Source organism: Eptatretus burgeri, chromosome 4 (genome assembly GCF_056783735.1).
Source record: "Eptatretus burgeri isolate ZD-2024b chromosome 4, Ebu_testis_v1, whole genome shotgun sequence".
NCBI classification, from domain to species: Eukaryota; Metazoa; Chordata; class Myxini; order Myxiniformes; family Myxinidae; genus Eptatretus; species Eptatretus burgeri.
In genome coordinates, this window is record NC_140964.1 from 43413467 (window position 1) to 43434872 (window position 21406).

The 21406-nt window shown below is 40.1% G+C and overlaps 2 protein-coding genes across 4 annotated transcripts in view; one reads left to right on the top strand and one right to left on the bottom strand.

Moving 5' to 3' along the window:
• Positions 1-1076: 1076 nt before the first annotated feature.
• Positions 1077-21406, bottom strand: part of LOC147027917 (uncharacterized) — a 28523-nt gene continuing 8193 nt past the window's right edge. For all 3 annotated transcript variants that reach the window (XM_085877754.1, XM_085877755.1, XM_085877753.1), the window contains exons 3-5: positions 20603-20722; positions 1609-1746; positions 1077-1435 (exon numbers count right to left, since the gene is read on the bottom strand). In XM_085877754.1, the coding sequence (XP_085733880.1) occupies positions 1416-1435; positions 1609-1746; positions 20603-20722 (278 nt within the window). In that variant the 3' untranslated portion in view covers positions 1077-1415. The remainder of the gene's footprint in view (positions 1436-1608; positions 1747-20602; positions 20723-21406) is intronic.
• LOC147027918 (uncharacterized) lies at positions 10299-11425 on the top strand. The gene has a single exon (XM_085880242.1). The coding sequence runs from the start codon at positions 10299-10301 to the stop codon at positions 11394-11396; it is 1098 nt and encodes a 365-aa protein (XP_085736368.1). The 3' UTR covers positions 11397-11425.

The following is a 21406-nucleotide window of genomic DNA, read 5'->3' on the forward strand; positions in this document are numbered from 1 at the left end:
CACACAGTCTTTCAGTCACCCTCTTTTTGTTAAAAAAAAAAATTATATATATATATATATATATATATATATATATATATATATATATATATATATATATATATATATATATATATATATATATCCAGCCTCACTGCTCACCTCCACCCATTTTTTCCCCCTTTGTTTTCACTTGTAGAATCAACTTCCCAGGTCTTTTCAGTCCTATTTTTCCCACCAGGACTTCAAGACTGCTGCTCACCTCTACATCAGTTTATTGTGAATTTTTCCCCCTCTCCTTCACCTCTTTTAATTTGTTACCTCCACCACCGAAGGTGGAGGGGGTTATGTTTTCACCTTAATGTCTGTCCGTTTCTGCACAGGATATCTTAAAAAGTTGTGGATGGATCCGGATGAAATTTTGTGGACAGGTTTGGTGTGTGACAAGGCCGAACTGATTAGATTTTGGTGAATATCCGGATACGACAACTTGAATTATTAAAGTGATTCTGCACAATTGAGAGATGGGGCCAAAAACGATATATAGCATGATATCTCAAAAAGTTGTGGACGGATTCGTATGAAACTTGGTGGACACGTTGGGTGTGAGCAAAGGAAGAATTGATTCAATTTTAGTGAAGATCCGGATATGGATCCGATACATTTTTAAGTGATTCTTCACCCAGAGATAGGATCAAAAACGATATAGAACTGTATAGCATGATATTTCAAAATTGTATTGGGTCCGATATGTTCTCATGGATGAGGCATTACGCGGCAGAGGTAAGCGCTCTACCGAGTGTCCTTGTAGCTTTTTTGTGCGTTGGTTTGTTCATTTTTTGTTTCATTCCCACTTTCCTCTTCATCTTGTTTTTGGGTTATAGCTTATTTGCAGCTTGTTCACCCCACATGTCCTTCTCCCCCTTCACTTGACCTCACTCACACTTCAACTCTGTTGGTGGCATCCCACCACCCCCCCCCCCTTTTCCCTCTCTGCTCCATTCCATTCTGCTCCAGCCCTTCCACGAGACTAGACGACATTATGTAGTATGAACCCCCCCGCCCCTCAGCACCCCTCCAAAAAAAGACGTTACCCATTCAATTGAATAAACCTTTATTTTGATATAAAATAACATGTTCTTTGGTGTACATTTGCTTCACATGAAGCAAGATCACCATGTAAATTTTCAGATGGATATCTTTCATGTCCTTGATTTTATTGAGGTTAGAGCACATGCTCCAGATGCCGGCCTTGATTGTTGTTTTGAGATGAGATATGGATTGTGACCTTCCTTAGTGGACGATGCCCTTAAGCATAAAACTGGTTTTAATCTCCTTGAAGGATTTCGTTCCCAGGAAGATTTCAAATTATGATTTTTCTTTTGTTGTCTGTTCCACGTTGTTGGTTGACCAATTCTAAATCGACTGACAACACACTAAGTCCACTTTTGTGCACCTGCAAAAAAAGGTAAGAGGATATCATTAGTATGGAGGAAGTTATTAGGGTTAAGGTTGGTACCGTTTTGTTTGTGGTCACCCTGGATACAAAAAAAGCTGCATTCAGCTCACAAATGCATAAACTGAGTCAATAATACCGATCTTCAATATCCACAATACGTTTCTGCTTACCATTTTCCCAACAGGCAACACTGTCATCTGTCCCATGATCATCTATTTCTTCCTTTACCGAAGCACATCTCAAAGCTTCTGAGGCAGATGGATCATTGTCCTCTTGGAGGCTTTCCACTTTTGCAGAACAGTTTTCACCTGCACATAACTCAGTGTCAGTCTTATATGGATATGACATTTACAATACTGCTAAATATAATTTAGCTGATCAAATCTGTGACTTACAACCTTGTACAAGCACAAATTCCTCTTAAGTTACTGAATGCAGAAAGTGTCAATTCATCAGCAAGCTCCAACAATAATTTTTTGGTCCCTCGGTAAGAGCAACTCCAGCTTTTAGTCTCTCATCTCTCAAAAAAATGCAAGGTGAAACGAACAAGTGGGGTAAAAAGTCGGCATAACCAGCAGGAGAATAACAAAAAGGAAAAGAAGAGAGCGAGAAGGGGAGGAAACACTGAAACCAGCCAGTAAAAGGGTTGGGTTTAAGATGCCTAATTGGAGTAAATAAAGATCATGGGTCAGGATGAAAAATGACACAAGCTAGAGTTGCACTGTCTGCTTCAAGCACTGGAGGGAAGAAACGGCGTCTCGAAGGCAGTTACAAAAAGGGGAGACGTAAGAAGCAGTCGATGTGTATATTAGATTAATTTTTCAAAAAAAAAACTGAAAATTTTTTTTAGCTCTTGAGTCAAGGCTCAAGAAGAAGCGAGAAACACTTGCTGGCATAATGGTTAGGACAAAACAAGATGGACCAAAAAAAAAAAAAAAAAAAAAAAAAAAAAAAAACTTGTGGCATAATTGCAGCATCAACCAGACTTTGTGGCATAATGGTTATGACAAAACTCGGTGGACCAAAAAAAGACGAGTGGCATAATCACAGCGTCAACCAGACTTGGTGGCATAATGGTTATGACAACACAAGGTGGACCAAAAAAAGACTAGTGGCATAATTACAGCGTCAACCAGACTTGGTGGCATAATGGTTATGACAACACAAGGTGGACCAAAAAAAGACTAGTGGCATAATTACAGCATCAACCAGACTTGGTGGCATAATGGTTATGACAAAACAAGGTGGACCAAAAAAAAGACTCGTGGCATAATTACAGCGTCAACTCGAGGGAGAGCACTCGGTAGAGTGCAAAACCTCCGCTGCCAATACTGCTGGGTCACTTCAGTGAACCTGATATCCAATTGTCAGTCAAAACGGAACAGACTCTACTGAACCACGATTGAATAAACTAAACCAGATCGACGTGCATGTAGAAATGCCCAAAAAATAAAATCGAAATTTTTTTGAAAAAAAAAGTTGCAAAATTTTTTTTAGGGGGGGGGGGGGTTGGAAATCACTTAAAACATGTATAAATGCAAAAAAAATTCAAATATTTTTCAAATAAAATTTTTTTGAAAAAAATTGCAAAATTGTTTTTTTTCTCTAACTTTTTTTTTTTTGGTTGGAAATCACTAAAAACATGTAGAAATGCAAAAACAAAAATTAAAACATTTTTTCAAAATGGCCACCATAGCGGCCATATTGGACTTTGGACCAAGTCCAGAATCTAATGGCATGATCCTTGGACCATACCTAATCCCCCCACCAAATTTCGTCGAAATCCGTCCAGGAGTTTTTCCGTAATACTGTTCAAAAACAAACAAACAAACAAAGACAGGGGTGAAAACAGTAACCTCCGTCCATCTTTGATGGCGGAGGTTAACCAGACTTTGTGGCATAATGGTTATGACAAAACGAGTTGGACCAAAAAAAGACTAGTGGCATAATTAGAGTCAACCAGACTTGGTGGCATAATGGTTATGACAAAACGAGGTGGACCAAAAAAAGACTCGTGGCATAATTACAGCATCAACGAGAGGGGGAGCACTCGGTCGAGTGCAAAACCTCCGCCGCCAATAATGCGAGGTTACTCAAGTGAACCTGATATCCTATTCATTCAATTTGACGTCAACAGTGCTCACAGAGTTATAGTTTGCAACTTTCCCTATTACATACTCAATTCATTCGTCATAACTAGATTCCTTGAGACAGAAATTGATTTTACGTGGGTATATCCACCTGAAGTTCCAAAATCAGCCGCAACGAGAGGGGGAGCACTCGGGAGAGTGCAAAACCTCCGCCGCCAATACTGCTGGGTCACTCAAGTGAACCTTATATCTTATTCATTAAATATGATGTCAACAGTGCTCACAGAGTTATAGTTCTTTTCTCCAACATTTTTTTTTGGGGGGGGGGGGGGTTGGAAATCACTTAAAACATGTAGAAATGCAAAAAAAAGAAATCGAAATTTTGTTGAAAAAAAGTTGCAAAAAATTTTTTTTCTCCAACAATTTTTTTTTGGGGGGGGGGTTGGAAATCACTTAAAACATGGAGAAATGCAAAAAAAAAAAAAATTAAAATATTTTTTCAAATTGGCCACCATAGCGGCCATATTGGATTTTGGACCAAGTCCAAAATCTTATGGCATGATCCTTGGACCAGACCAACCCCCCCCCACCAAGTTTCGTCAAAATCCGTCGAGGAGTTTTTCCGTAATACTGTTCACAAACAAACAAACAAAGGGGTGAAAACAGTAACCTCCATCCATCTTCGATGGCGGAGCACTCGGAAGAGTGCAAAACCTCCGCCGCCAATACTGCTGGGTCACTGAAATGAACCTGATAGCCTATTCATTGCAGGTCAAAACAGATCAGACTCTACTGAACCACGATTGAATAAACTAAACGAGATCGACGTGCATGTTGAAATGCCAAAAAAAAAAAAAAATCGAAATTTTTTTGAAAAAAAAAAGTTGCAGAATTTTTTTTTTTTTGGGGGGGGGGGGGGTTGGAAACCACTTAAAACATGTGGAAATGCAAAAAAAAAAAATCCAATATTTTTTCAAATAAAATCGAAATTTTTTTGAAAAAAAGTTGCAAAATTTTTGAAGTTTTTTTTTGGACCAAGTCCAAAATCTAATGGCATGATCCTTGGACCATACCTCATCCCCCACCAAGTTTCGTCGAAATCCGTCCAGGAGTTTTTCCGTAATACTGTTCACAAACAAGCAAACAAACAAGACAGGGGTGAAAACAGTAACCTCCATCCATCTTCGATGGATGGAGGTTAATAACCAGACTTGATGGCATAATGGTTATGACAAAACTCTGTGGACCAAAAAAAAAAAAAAAAAAACTCGTGGCATAATTACAGCGTCAACCAGACTTGGTAGCATAATGGTTAGAGCATTGACTGTGAATCTGAAGGGTAGGTGTTTCAAACCCCATCCCATCCATCGCCAGGCTGAACAGTTTTAGTTTCGTTTCCCACTGATAGGCCAGATATGGACCCGGACTTGAACCAAAATCGAATCGCCTTGTTCTTGTCACTGAACAAACTCTTCCACCTAGTTTTGTCATAACTCGTTCACAACTTTTTGAAATATCATGCTATACATACAGTAGGTCGTTATTGGCCCCAACTCTCAATGGTGAAGGATAACTTAAAAACCTGAACATCTCGGATCTTCACCAAAATCGAATCAATTCGTCGTCACATACCCATCCTGTCCACCAAGTTTCGTCTGGATCCATCCATAACATTTCGAGATACCGTGCTGTATATAGTTTTTGGCCCCATCTCTCAATGGCGAAGAATTACTTTTTTAAAAATTCCAGGATCCGGATCATCAACAAAACCTAATAATTTCATCCTCGTCACACACCAAACCTCAATACCAAATTTCATTTGATTCCATTCACAACTTTATGAGATATCCTGTTCAAAGAAAGACAGACAGATAGACAGGTGAAAACATAACCTCCATCCACCTTATGTGGCAGAGGGAACAACAATGAGAAGAGGTGGGGGAGGGGGCAGGTGGGACGCACCAAATGCAGGGTAGAGGAAGAAAATGTCATGACTTGGAGGAATATAGTGTTGTGGGCCGGGGTTCGGTGGCGATAAACGACCACGAGGTGGAGCAGTAGAGCAGTCTCCCACCGAACACCCGGAATTTAGGTCGTGACTCGGATAAGTCCGAAAGGTCATGGGTCCCTTAGTGGACCGTGATCGCCAATATTTTGACGGCGTGGGGTAGGGTTAATTGCCTAATTTCAATATACCTAAGTACCCACGTCGTCCAACTACCGGTGAAACCACACCCTCTGCCGACTTTGTCCAAATCGAGTCGCTATCACCGACTCGGATCCAGCGTAACCGAGCAGAAGTTACCAAAGCCGCGCCGGACCAAATGAACAATTTACCGGCCCAAACGGCCTTACTATTTCTCAAGCCCACACCGTGCTGGGTCAATGGAAGAAATGACAGGCTACGAACTGGAACATTTAACAGGGGATTTATTTTACAATAATCGGGAAAGGGAGCACACAAAGAGCAGAGTTATCCGAATAAAAGAATGCAAATAATGTACAATGAAAAACACTTAATCAATCCGACTTAAAGACAGGGCCCACGGACACACACACAAACAAAAAGAAATGGACCTCAATGGTCTATTTTCGGCCCTACGGCTCGAGAGGGAAGGTGAGCTGAGGGCAGGGCCTATCTGAGTACCTCCCCGCCTCGTGCGGTTCCACCGGACCCGCACTTTTGGAGCTCGCAGTTCGTGGATGGGAACGGGGATCCCAGCTCGAGCGCTCCAACGCAAACCACCACGGTGGGACTCAAACCCACAACCCAGACCGCTCGAACCATGACCGCAGACCGCTCGAACCTCGACCGCAGACCAAGCCAATCGCCACAATGACTGCTCACCACTCGACTGATACTCCTCGGCGTTTTTGGCTTCTCATTGGCTGGGGTACGCGTGTGATGCTCACCCTTGGCTCATTGGGCAGAGGAAACATTCCATGCCCTTTTTTGGAGTGGGGCTCCGATCTGAGGCGATGGAAGCCCCGCTCACGTCTGTGCTCGGCACGCATACGCGTGAGGAAGGCTGATGGTGGCAGGAGCGAAGGAGGGATGTTGTTGTTGTTGATGTTGTCCACAAAAACCTAACTAAAAAATAACTCGTAGCGCACACACGAAATTCCCATTAGACAGAAGGAGGGATTCCAACTATAAACACATACTTATCGAAATAACTAAGCTTCGGGACTGCTGTCTGTGCGCACAAGGCTTCCAAATTCATAACAATAGGACCTGGAGAGGAATGAGAGCAAGGAGAGAAGGGTTGAACAAGCTGGAGGCAAGAGCAAACTCAGTCACAAAATATAAATAAATAAAAGGAAGAAGAGGTTGAAGGTGGCAGTATCATATAATCCCACAGGGAAGAGGTACGATTGGAGGGTTAATGATGGTACAAAAGATCGAGGGTGGAGATGGTGGATGACTGAAGATTGTGGTAAACAGTCGTCTTGTCACCCTGGAGGGAAGAATGAGGTTGAACAGACTGAGAAAGAAAAGATAAATAGTCGAGTGGCGGTGAGCAATGAGTCTGGATTTTGTGAATTTCATCAAAAGAGGGTTACTGGTAGATTGTGTGCACCCTGCAGAACCTGGGAGAGACACAGCATGGAAGGGCAAAACCAGAAAGAGGTGGTAGAAGACAGAGAGACCACTGACCAGTCTGAAATGTGAAGGTAATCGGCCCAGAGACTTACTGTAGCTTCAACACAGTAAATACAAATTATTTTATCGGCCTTGGTGTCCATGAGATTAAGCTGAGCAAGATACAAGACAGGGCCCAAAGGGGAAAGCAATGATCAATACCACTGTGGATGAAGGCTTTCAAAGTAGATAAATGTTTAGATGTGCCGATGAAAGACTGCATGCTGGAAGATTGCCAAGTCAGAGCCTGGCTTTGGAAACAAATTTTGCCAAGTAACAAAAACATTTTTTAAATGCAAAAGAATGTCGGGATGTTACTCCAAAAAGTATGCAAACAAGGCAGGCATGGTCACAAGAAATGATCACGTGAAACAATCCCTACATCTTTCTTTGAATAATGGTTGTCCCCAAATAAGACTGTGCACACAGTCTTGTGCAGGGGCAACCATCAATTTCAAATGGAGGAGAATTGTGAGTCAAATGTAAGATGGAGTACATGTGCGTAAATGAGAGGTAGGGTGGTGATATGGTGCAGTTGCAAAGAGTTGAGGTGGGGAAGGTGGATGGGCTTAAATACTTGGGTCAACGAGAGGAATGTGGAAGGGCAAATGGTGGTAGATTTTGCAAAAAATATGGAAATGGCAGTGGTAAATACGTATTTCAAGAAGGAGGAACATAGGGTGACGTGCAAGAGTGGAGGAAAGTGCACGCAGTGGATTACATCTTGAGCAGGAGATGCAACCTGAAAGAGATTAGAGACTGTAAGGTGGTGGCAGGGGAGAGTGTAGCTCGACAGCATCGATTGGTGGTCAGGTTGAGGAAGAGAGTGAGGGCTGAACCAAGGACCAGATGGTGGAAGCTGAAGGAGGAAGACTGTTGCGTGAAATTTAGGGAGGAGGTGAGACAGGTGTTGGATGGTGGTAAAGAGGGGTGGGATGATTGGGCAACTCCAGCAGAAGTGGTGAGGGAGATAGCTAGGAAGGTACTTGGTGTGACATCTGGACAGAGGAAAGAAGATAAGGAGACTTGGTGGTGGAACGAGGAAGTACAGGAAAGTATAAGGAAGAAGTGGTAGGGGGAAAAAGAAGTAGGATAGCCAGATAGATGAAGAAAGTCGACAGAAGTACAAGGAGTGGCAGCGCAAGGCGAAGAGAGAGGTGGTGAAGGCTAATAGACCATGGGCCAAGCCTCAAAATTCTTCACTTCCGTAGTATCCACCTGGGGGCTACTTTATTTTGCTCTAAATGTTCAATGGACATGTGTGTAAGACCAATGGTGAATGTTCCCATCTCTGAATTTTGAGCATTTTTTCAGAATTCTGACGTAAAGGTGCCAAAATCAGTGCACTTCGCAGACCTCTTTTCTCCAGTGATGATGTCATAGTTGTTCCTTAAATAACCAATCACAGCTGGGGTATTGGGGACCTGAATGTGATTGACCAATCACAGGCCCTGTACTCTGAGTCCTAAGCAAGTGCACTGTTCTGCTAGCATGGGAATGCTGCAGCTCTGCAACAGGAATCTTATCGCATATTTTTTGTGCATTTCACCAGTGAGAGGACCAGGAAAAGCAAGAATGATCAGGACATAAAGGTAATTTATTCTGCCATTATATTATGTGTTGATAATAATATAATGATGACTAATGAAATCGGGCTTTGGTTGCAAAAGTGTTGTTAGGCCAGTTTTTTAAATCACAGTCCCATGCATTAATATTTGTGTTGTGATTTGGTTCTTTTAAAACTTGAGTGGGCTTATCAAATTAATTGGTACAAGTCATCCGAAATGTCCAAGAAATAGTTAAATTTCTTGAGCTTAAGTGCAATTTAGATGTTACACATTATATTTAAAGTGTACATTTTGAGTCAATTCCAGTGAATTTGGTACAAATACCACACCTTTTTTTCTGGACATGCAATGCATATTATTGGCCATATTATAAATAGAGATCTACACCACACATAGGCCTACCTCCATCGCATGTGTGTAATGTAAAAACAATTGCCTCTTGACTTCCAAATTTTGCCTCAAAATTTCACCTTTTCAAAATGTGATATCAATAAACCCAAGTTTTTTCTGAATGGTAACAACATTAAATTTACATTTGGTAATGAAAATCATGAATCAAAATGCAAAAATGAAAATTTTGGAAAATAATTTGGTCAAAGTGTTCTTTTTGAAACTGAGCGAAAAAAGTCAGTTTCACTGCCTGACCCTATACATAACACACGTGTGCCAGTACAAAAATAATTGCCATGATTTTGTACAGTTGTCCGTATGTGGTCAATATAGCATAGCATATGCATTGACCACATACGTAGTAGGTGTGATCTACACATCCACGACTGTCGCCGACCGTAAGGTTGCGACCTTACGCCTTTATGGCTATTTTGCTGTATAGCTTATTGGCTATACAGCATTACATTACTGTTTCATCACACATAGGCCAGCTTAAGTTAGGGACTTTAGCATCTCCAGTATTGTAATAATTGCCTCTTGACTTCAACTTTCACATCAAAATTTCACCGTTTCAAAATGTGATATCAATAAGCCCAAGTATTTTCTGAATGGTAACAACATTAAATTTACATTTGGTAGTGAATGCCACAAAATGCAACAATGAATATTAAAGAAAATAATTTGGTTAAAGGGTTCACTTTTGAAAGGGAGTGAAAAAATTCCCTTTCACTGCCTGATCCAGATTCCTTACATAACACACACTAGTATGTGTGTGGTACAAAACAAATGACAGGCAATATAGGCAATGCAATAACAGTCCATATTTATAGATTGTCAAATGTTGCATTGCCTTCTGACTGTTTGTGTTAATCAAGAACCAAGCTAACTTTAAATGTTCCCTTGTGTATTTTGCATGTACAAATTGACAAATGTAGTGAAATACCATCTCAATGATAAAGGCAAAGCCAAATTCTATATGTGATGTCATACTGAATGCCTTAAAATAGTGTAGACTTAAAAAAATGACAGCTAGGTCTACATATAGTTAAGGGGGGATAAAAAATGAAAAAGTGCCCCTTTTCTGAATAAAAAAGTGGGCATTTAAGGCTTCTAATGTATCCTATTGTCCCCCCCCCCCACCCCCCGATAAAACGCAAAGAACGCAAGTCATGAAAATCTTCTCTCCTGAACAGAAGATACCAAAACAATGGGCAAAGTTTTTGGCATGCGGTCAGAATAAGGAGAATTTGCTCCAGTTTCTATTCAAACACTGGTGCAACAGTGCATTGGAAATCATTCAGGACATAACCATCATTGTTGGACATGGAAGTGAATGCCACGCTCTTCGTCAGAATGACAAGAAAACTGACCTGGAAGTAATTCCCATCCAATCCTTATACACAAACCAAGAAGAGGCTGACACACGACTTCTATTGCACAGTCAATTTGCAGGCAGATCAACTGATCACGTCATCATCAACAGCCCAGACACAGATGTGTTTGTTTTGTGTGTTGCATTCTGCCAGGATATTGAAGCCAAGCTCTACTTTCACACCGGGAAAGGAAAGAACAAACGCACAATTGATGTTCAGCAAATATTCCATCACTTTGGAAAGGAAGTGTGCTCAGCTCTTGTAGGATTTCACTGCTTCTCTGGTTGTGATTCAGTTAGTGCCCTACATGGCATGGGAAAAGTGAAGGCTGTGAAAATCTTGATGGCAATTCAAGAGCACTGTTCAACATTTGAGAAGCTGGGGGCAGCTTTTGAGATTCCTGAAACTCTCTATGCAGGACTTGAGGTGTTCACTTGTGTACTCTATGGCCAGACTAACTGCAAAGATGTGAATCATGCCAGGTATCAGATGTTCAAGTCTGGTAGATGTGTAGAGAAGTGCTTACCTCCTAATAAGGACTCGTTGCACAAGCATATACAACGTGCAAACTATCAGGCAGCAATCCATAAGCGATGTCTTGAGACCATGCCCAACATTCCATCTCCAACAAATCATGGATGGAAAGCTGATGGGGATTATTTAGTGGTCGACTGGATGGAGCTACCCCCTGCACCTGCGAGTGTCATGGAGTTGTCATACTGCTCATGCAAGAAGATGCAGTGTTCACAGCGTCGATGTTCTTGTTTGGCCAACAAGCTTCCTTGCACAGATTTGTGTTCTTATGTAGGCTGTGAAAATGTATCAGTTTCAGCAGAAGAACTTGAACACCATGAAATGGATGACCCCGACTCAGAGGATGAGATAGATTTATAGTATCTGTAATGCGTCTTCATCATCCTTCATCATGCAGTGACCATTTTTTGTTTGTTTTTTTGTTTTTGTTGAGGTTAAATGATTAAGAACATTGTTTCACATTTCAGTCTCAATTTAAAAAAAAAGTAGAACTATGAAGTCTGGATTTCATATTGATATTCAAATGGATGAACAAATAACCAAGAGTACAAAAATGTTGAAAAGTATGATGTTGCTATAAAGATTTGACTGAATATCACCATACTAATGACTATCCAGTGGATGCTTAAATCTAACACTGCAGTCTTGGGAGGGGGGGGGAGCTGGGTATGGTAATTCTGATCACTTGTTTTTCATTTTTAAGTACTAAATGCATAATAAGTGGCCATGCAGCTCATTTTTTAAAGTGGAGACACGACATTGCCTTTAAGGATTGTAATTCAGCAAATATCTATGAATGTACACATGATGTGTTTGCATTTTCGATGAAATATCCAAGCTTATACATTTTATGCATATTCCACAAAAAACATGAATTGTTCATTATCTTTTTTCTCGGTGATTATTCATCTTTTGATTTTGTAGTTTTGTAATTTGATAAATATTTATTTAACCTTGGAAAGTGATATTCTTAACTGTATATGATGTGTAACACTGTTCTGTTACCAGCTTTGTTTTTTTTTTGTTTTTTTTTTTGTAAACATTTACCAGACTTGAATATCTTACACCTAACATAATTCACATTGCAGTTAGTCTGGTTATAGAGTGTACAAGTGAACATCTCCAGTTGTGCTTTGTTCATATGGCTTCATCTTCAATTCCATGCATTTCAATATCAAATTTGTCAATTATTACTTTAATCATTATAGATAAACATTCATGATAACAGCAGGATATACAGACTGTCTATGTCATTATCTTTGGGAGAGACTAATTTTGATACATTTCATTGAAATTCTTAGATTTAAATAAATATATTCTATTTCACTGAAACACACCTAAATTCATATGGTTTTAGCTATAATTTCATGCATTTGAATTCCAAATGGGTTCATGGTTACTTTTATTATAATCGATTACATTCATTAATGTAAGGATGGTAATGGAGGGATACAGTTCGTCTCTGGGGAAGCCTAGTGCTATTGCATGTCATCAGAAATCTGTAACCTTAAAAAAAAAAAAGAGATATCCCTAACCGTACGTGATGTGTAACACTTTGTTTTGTGACCAACTTAGTATGCATTTTTTTTTTTTGTTGGACAAATATGCAAGTTACCTGCACTATGTTAATGATCATAGAAACCAAATTATTGATTTTATTAGTCAGGTTTACTTGAATTACGTTGAGCAGAAAAGATGATAGGATAGGCCATGAAAGCCTTGTGATAAAAGTGTGTGACAGATTAGAAGACTGATGAACATATTGGAATGTGTTATTCAACAAAAAACTGATGTGTACAATAGATGCATGATTTTTGATACATTTGCAAGTTATTCAAAATACATGGAAGTCATATTTTAAACTACAGACTTTTATGATCTCATTTCACATGTTGCCCAACCAATGTGTAAAAAAAAATATGATTTCGTTTATGGTTTGTGGACACAATACCTTTTAGATATGTATCTTAAATTTAATGCTCATGAACATGTTTGTATGAAAAAGAGGAAAATTTACCCCAGCATCCTCTTTGATTTTTGAAGAAATTTTCACATTTGTTGTTGCAGGTACATATATATTTGCGACTATAATATTTCAGATCTAGGAATTTGCTGAAAATAAACACACATTTTACTTGACATGAAAATCATTCATATTTGTGTTTTCTAATTGATATTAGCTTTAATTTAAGCATATATTTCAGCTTTTATGTATTAATCAAAACCATTACTTGAAGATCATTAATGACTAACATAATCACATCAGGACCTCATAGAATTGATAAAAACAGATTCATTGTGTAAATGACCAGTTACAACCTCAATAATGCTTATAAATGTTCTGAGAAATTATACATAATGCAATATTGTACAAATATTGGAGGTTTTGAAATAATATATGTATTGTGATGCACTATATAATACATTGTAAAAGTATGCATCCTTAATTGAATAACATTATAAATTGGTTAGTTCATGCTTCAGGTTGTAATAAAGCTACCAGTGAAGACACAAAATGTAATTAATTGTACTATTGTTATTTTGTATGAATACATACAAGATGTGAGAAGAGAGTGATATTAAGAAAAGACAAAGGAGAAAGAATGAAAGGAGAGGGGAGTGAGAGGGAATGGAGGGGAAAAGAAAGTGCCTGTGTATGAGGTTTTCTGAGAATGAAAAGTGGGAAACATTTCGTAATGAAATAGGAGGATAAGCAAATAATAAGTATGGTAGGTGGGATAGAAGTTGTTTCAAGCAAATATTGGCACAGTGAACAGTCAGAGATGTAAAATAAATTAGGGGCATTTTTTTTTCTTTAGAAATGAAAGTACATAGCAATGTGAAGTTTGCATTTTTAACTTTCTTATGAAAAGATGATGGCAGAGGTATTCCGATTTTTTACTACCTGCTCAAAACTGTGCTTATTTGACCATTTATACTTCCTGTATTTCATTATGTCAAAAGATACTAAAAACACAATCTTCTCAGCATTTAACAATGTTGTGGATGTGTTTTCATGCAAGGAGTCCTCTAAAAGTATTTCTGCTGTCCATTTGATATATTTCAGTGCTCTTAAACCCACAGAAAATGCCTATATGTCTCCGTTGCTAGGGTAAAACTACCATAGCAACCATTTTTTATGTATTTCTTTGTTTTGGTTAAATTCTTAGTAACACTCACTTTTTGATATTGGGAACAATTGATTTTGGGTTTAGATATATATGAGGAATATATATCAGAAGGTTTCAGGTAGCCCCCAAGAGGAGACTATGGAAATCAAAAACTAAGCAGAAATATTGGGTATGGCCCATGGTCGATAAGGAAAAGGCATTTGGCGAGCTGTATGAGAAGTTAGATACAAAAGAAGGGGAAAAGGATTTGTACCGATTGGCCAGACAGAGGGACCGAGCTGGGAAGGATGTGCTGCAAGTTCAGGTGATAAAGGACGCAAATGGAAATGTGCTGACAAGCGAGGAGTGTGTGTTGAGAAGGTGGGTGGAGTACTTTGAGGAGCTGATGAATGAAGAAAATGAGAGAGAGAGAAGGTTGGAAGAGGTGGAGATCGTGAATCAGGAAGTGGGGTGGATCAGTAAGGATGAAGTGAGGACTGCTATGAAGAGGATGAAGAGTGGAAAGGCGGTTGGCCCAGATGATATATCAGTGGAGGCATGGAAATGTTTCGGAGAGATGGCAGTGGGGCTGTTAACCAGATTATTTAATAAAGTCTTGGAAAGTGAGAGGATGAGTGTACTGGTTCCAATTTTTAAGAACAAGGGTGATGTGCAGAGCTGTGGTAATTACAGAGGCAGAAAGTTGTTAAGCCACACCATGAAGTTGTGGGAAAGAGTAGTGGAAGCTAGGTTGAGAGGAGATGTAATGATTTGTGAGCAGCAATATGGCTTTATGCCAGGAAAGAGCACCACTGATGTGATGTTTGCTTTGAGAATGTTGACGGAGAAGTATAGGGAAGGCCAGAAGGAGTTGCATTGTGCGTTTGTGGATTTAGAGAAAGCTTATGATAGGGTGCCAAGAGGGGAGTTGTGGTATTCTATGAGGAAGTCGGAAGTGGCAGAGAAGTATGTGAGGATGGTGCAGGATATGTATGAGAACAGTGCGACAGCGGTGAGGTGTGCGGTAGGAATGACAGACCAGTTTAAGGTAAAAGTGGGATTGCACCAAGGATCGACTCTGAGCCCTTTCCTGTTTGCAATGGTGATGGACAGGTTGACGGACGAGATCAGACGGGAGTCACCATGGACTATGATGTTCGCGGATGACATCATGATCGGTAGGGAGATTAGGGAGCAGGCTGAGGCGAGCCTCGAGAGGTGGAGGTACGCACTGGAGAGAAGGGTAATGATAGTCAGTAGGAGTAAGACGGAGTACATGTGTGTAAATGAGAGGGAGTGTGGTGGTATGGTGCGGTTGCAAGGTGTTGAGGTAGGGAAAGTGGACGGGTTTAAATACTTGGGATCAACTGTCCAAAGTAACGGAGAGTGTGGGAGAGAAGTGAAAAAGAGAGTGCAGGCAGGATGGAGTGGGTGGAGAAGAGTTGCAGGAGTGATTTGTGACAGAAGGGTAGCTGCAAGAGTGAAGGGGAAAGTATACAAGACGGTAGTGAGACCAGCTATGTTGTATGGTTTGGAGGCGGTGGCGCTGACAAAAAGACAGGAAGTGGAGCTGTAGGTGGCAGAGTTAAAGATGCTGCGATTCTCGTTGGGAGTGACGAGGATGGATAGGATAAGGAATGAGTATATTAGAGGGACTGCGCAGGTAGGACGGTTTGGAGACAAAGTGAGAGAGGTGAGATTGAGATGGTTTGGACATGTGCACAGGAGGGAAGCAGAGTATATCGGGAGAAGGATGCTGAGGATGGAGCCGCCAGGTAGGAGGAGAAGAGGAAGGCCAAAGAAGAGGTTCATGGATGCGGTGAGGGAGGACATGCGGGTGGTTGGAGTGTCAATGGAAGATGTGGAGGACAGAGCGAAATGGAGACGGATGATCCGCTGTGGCGACCCCTAACGGGAGCAGCCGAAAGAAGAAGAAGAAGAAGAAGATATATTTCATGTCTAACCAATAATATTAATTGAAGAATTAACCTCACCAAAATAATTAATTCATTATTATATCAAATGCAATGCCATGGGAACTTGCTTGCATGAAAACCAAACTAACTTAAACTAGAGGGGGAGCACTCGGTAGAGTGCAAAACCTCCGCCGCCAATACTGCAAGGTCACTCAAGTGAACCTGATATCCTATTCATTCAATTTGACGTCAACAGTGTTCACAGAGTTGTTGTTTGCAACTTTCCCTTTTACATACTCAATTCATTCGTCATAACTCGATTCCTTGAGACAGAAATTGATTTTGTGTGTATATCCACCTGAAGTTCCAAAATCAGCCGCAATTATAATTTTGGCATGTTTTTTGTTGGAAATCACTTATAACATGTAGAAATGCAAAAAAAAAAAAAAAAAAAAAAGAAAAAAAAAAAATCGAAATTTTGTTTGAAAAAAAAGTTGCAAAAATTTTTTTTTCTCTCACAATTTCTTTTGGGGGGGTTGGAAATCACTTAAAACATGTAGAAATGCAAAAAAAAAAATTCAAATATTTTTTTTAAATGTCCACCATAGCGGCCATATTGGATTTTGGCCAAGTCTAAAATCTAATGGCATGATCCTTGGACCTAATCCCCCCAACAAGTTTCGTCGAAATCCGTCGAGGAGTTTTTCCGTAATACTGTTCACAAACAAACAAACAGAAATGGGTGAAAACAGTAACCTCCATCCATCTTCGATAGCGGAGGTTAACTAGAAGGGCACTCGGTAGAGCGCATACCTCTGCCACGCAATGCCTGATTCAAGAGAACATATCGGGCCCATTACATTTTTGAAAAATCATGCTGTACAGTACCATATTATTTCTGGCCCTCTCAATGGTGAAGAATCACTTTAAAAATTAAATATTTCTCGTATCCAGATCCGGATCCAGAGCTTCAGTAAAATCTAATCAATTCTTCCTTGTCACACACCCAACCTGTCCACCAAGTTTCATCCAAATCCATCCACAACTTTTTGAAATACCATGATTTTTCATTTTTGGCCCCATCTTTTAATGGTGAAATATCACTTTAAAAATTCTTGTATCCAGATCCGAATCCGGATCTTCACTGAAATTAAATTAATTCCTCGTCACACACCCAACTTGTCCCCAAAATTTCATCCGGATCCATCCACAACTTTTTGAGATATCCTGTACACAGAAAGACAGACAGAAAGGGGTGAAAACATAACCTCCTTCACCTTCGGTGGCAGAAGTAATAAAAGGTGATGATGGAGTCGAAAGATATTCTCACAAGACCTGATCAAACAATCAGCCAAAAATCCTGTTTATCATGATGGAAAAAACCTTCTCGGCACGTTCCACAAAATCATCCTTTACTGAACAAATTCTTACAAATCTAAGTAGCAAAAGACATTGTAACCCATTTTAATTGGCACATTGCAACCTGGAAAGGTGTACAAGACTACAGGGAAACTGAAATCATCAACTTTATGATATACAGTTGTACGAAAGTCATTCTGTCCAACTCTAACCAACACATCCAGATACGCAGCAACTGTACAATCATCACCACTCCTGTTTGCAATCAGGCGATATGGATATCTGGATAAGGAAGAGTTTCACCCATGAAATTGTTGTAGTCTTTGTGGAAAGACGAAGATTGCCTTCGGTTTATTTGCCATATTTTAGAAAGCAACAAGGCAAAAAAGGCAACTGCCTCACACTACAAACTACGTGAGGTTTATGTTATGACATAACAAATCCCATTTCCCACCGAAAGCAAGGTGAAATATGGCAAAAGGTTCCACCAGGAATGACCCAATATCAAACGAGTTAATTTATTTCCCTTTTTTGACCACAGTGACCCGAAGACCCCACCCTCAGACGTGAACCAGGGGTCAAATCCCACAAAAAAAATTGTCATGCGTCTCCCAATGTTGATTGCATTTACAAAGTTTCATTTTAAAATGTGTAAAAATGTGCCCGAAATTATATTTTTCGGTATTTGATCTCATGAGCCACCCCAGGGGTGGGACCAAGAATGACACTGCTCCAGAACTCTCTTGCCATGTGGGGATTATACTGTAACTACCAGGTTTGGTGAATTTCTGCCCAGCCATTTCAGAAAAAGCGTGACAAACTGATAGACGAACAGACAGACAGATAGATAAGACAGACGGAGGCGATTACGATATCTCCGGGTTATTTTCAAAAAGCATGGGGGATAATAAGGTGTACAAACATTTACTTTGGCCATATATTTCATCAACTGGCTGCATGGACAGGATTGGCATTGAAGACAACTTCAAGGCCCGGTCACACCTTGACGTTTTAGCCAGCGATGGCAACGTATTAAAATGTATGTAAAATGGAAGTGACAACATCGCGGTCACACCTTGGCGATCTTGCCAGCGTATGCCGACCAAAGAAAAATGTGTCTAAAACGTTGGGGCACGTCAAATACGGTATGAGTAAGTTTGGTATACGTGAGTACAACGCTAAAGTACGCTATCATACGTCGTAGTAAGTAGAGTTCGTCAATAAATTTTAAACATGTTCAAAATTTTACGACGTACTCGGCGTATGACACACGTTCCGCATGTGATGGGGATAAGTTGTACACACGTCCACAAAGGCTACTTATAAGCTACTCATAAGTCGAAACACATCGCGGTAATGTCTTTTTTACGCGAAACTTATTTCTAACTTATGTTTGACGTGCTTTGAACCAATTCTTTACGTAGTCCCAACACACATCGACGTATGTAGACGTATTCCAATGACGTCTTCCGGTCGACAAAAAAAATAAATGAACGTGTTTCTAGCTTACAACTGCCATATAAAGACGTGTTCCCAGCGGTTTTGGGAATTGGTATGTAAAAATGGTGTTCATAAAAGGGGAACCCAACAGTGTTTGAGTCCTTTTTGAGTCGATGTCCATGTCAGCAGCATTAGTAGTAGTTTGTTCATGTTGGCAGTAGTAGGTGAGTGTGAGGGGGAGGGTGTGGGTTATGATGGATCGTCCTTGCGTTTAACGATTTAAATGATAAACTCAACGATTTAAATGGCTGCATCTCCACTATTGAAAGTAGACGCTTGCGCTCAACAATTGGATTTTTTTTTTTACACTCAACGACTTTTAAACGGTACCACTCAACTATTTTCATTGTTTACAATGAACGATTTAAATTGCTGTCACTCGCCTTTGTTTTTTGACGCTGGGGTTTTGAAATTTGAAGCGTTTCTTCTGAACGTGTTAAAACGCTCAAACTCGACTATTTTAAATAGAGGCTGCCGATGGACAATTGGAATCATAGCCAAGCTGGACATCGAAGTGTGAACATCCTCGTCATGCCGAAGAAAAGTTTGAAGAATGCTGCAAATAAGTGTCCTGGCCGTGGCCGTGGACGCTGACGCAAGGACGATCCATTATACCGACGTCTTTCAGCCTACGAGTAACTTAAAAGTAACATCTGTCGATGTGTGGCAACGATCGCGTAACGTGCCAACAACACGTTAATCATAGGTTAGAAATAAGTTTCGGGTACGCTAAACATTACCTCGGCGTGTCTCAACTTATGATTAACTTACAAGTAGCATGTGTTGACGTCTGCCAATGATCGCAGACCGTGCATACAACTTGTGGCCAGCGTAGCGGAACGTGTGAGTCATACGCCGGCATACGTCGTGAAATTTCAAGCATGAAAAAATTTGAGGACAACCAAAAAGTACAACGTTTAAAGCCAACGTACAACGACGTATGGCAGTGTTTTTCAGCGTGCTCTCAATGTTATCAAAACTTACCCATAACGTATTCAACGTGTGCCAGCGTTTTAGAAAAAAAATTCAAAAATCGGCATACGTTGGCTAAAACGTCAAGGTGTGACCGGGCCTTCAGCAGGAATTTGGAATACTTGAAGCTTTTTATTGGAGGTTATGTTATTAACCTCATTCAAAATATCTCACTGCACTGGAAAAAGTGGAGACATGAACACTGTACCGACTGCAAAGGATGGGAGTTGTAATACTCCTCGCTCTCCGACCTGGAGCGGCGCTGCACGATACACATTTACATAGATAATTTGCAACCTCCTGCCACCCCCCTCCTCACCTCCAAGATCACTGGCAAAGATTAAAAAAACACCCCTGTACATTAAGTGGAGTCATGCTGATCCTATGATGCAAGTCCAGATGCAATCGGCCCAGAACTGTGTGAGAAGTAGCGTGACAAACACATACACAAACCGGTCCATGAATTATAGTAAAGTAGAAAGGAATTTCAATGTTTCAGCGACAATTCACCAACTTTTCACAAAAGACACAGCAGGTTTGTCGGTTTTTACTTTGATCTCGACCAACTAATGCTCAGTCACAAATCGGAAATGTACTGCACATACTACACACAACTATAATTCTAACTCAAATTAAAACATTTCACCAAAGGAGAACAAAGTCACATATTTTTGAGTGATGCAGTGATCTGTTTGAAAGTCGCACTAACCTGGTTTAACATCTGAAATATTGCTGGACACCTGTGTTGATGCAACTTCCAAATGTTTAATGATAACAGATTTCCTGGTGCTTTGAGTTATATCAGTTGCCTTTTGCAAATCATCTTCACCTGCAAACAATTCCCCCATCAAGACAAATGTGAACATCTGCACAGAATCACAAAGTTGTACACATGAAAATTCAAACATGACTGACTTTAAAGAAAAAGTAAACTCATAAAAAACAAGTTCGAATTGCAAACATAACCCGTGGGAGTTCATTCATACAACTCTCGGGTGAGCGAAAGCACAGCAGACAGATAGTTTTGAAATTTGGCAAGATTTTCATTGCATCAGAAAAAAGAAACCAGAACACCTCAAGAGTGAGGCTAGTTTCATATCATCATTTATGACTTAATTTTGCCCAGCGCATTTAATTTTTTGTTTAATAACAATTTTAAGAAAATGGGCCGAAAGGGCCATTTCTCAGCCCAAAGGGCCGGAACCACACTTTGGGCTCAGTTAATGCCTGGGGAATTGTCTCCAGACTATACCTGTCAAGTTTGGTTCGGTTCCGTTTCTGAACCGAGAAATAGCAATTTTTAAAAAATGGGCCGAATGGGCTGTTTCTCGGACCGAAGGGGTAAAAATCCATTATAAAAAAAGTAAACTCAGAGTTGTGAGTCAAACAACTTCCATGTAGTGTGCATTGCATCCACCAACAGGACCAACAAGTAAAACTTATGGCAAAACATTCATCTTTTGACTGAAAAAAAATCTCGATCGATATGCGAGAGTGAAGGTCAATAAATAAT

Bases quoted from the DNA above. Each gene is read 5' to 3' on its own strand.
- LOC147027918 (XM_085880242.1), top strand. From the start codon at position 10,299: ATGAAAATCTTCTCTCCTGAACAGAAGATACCAAAACAATGGGCAAAG.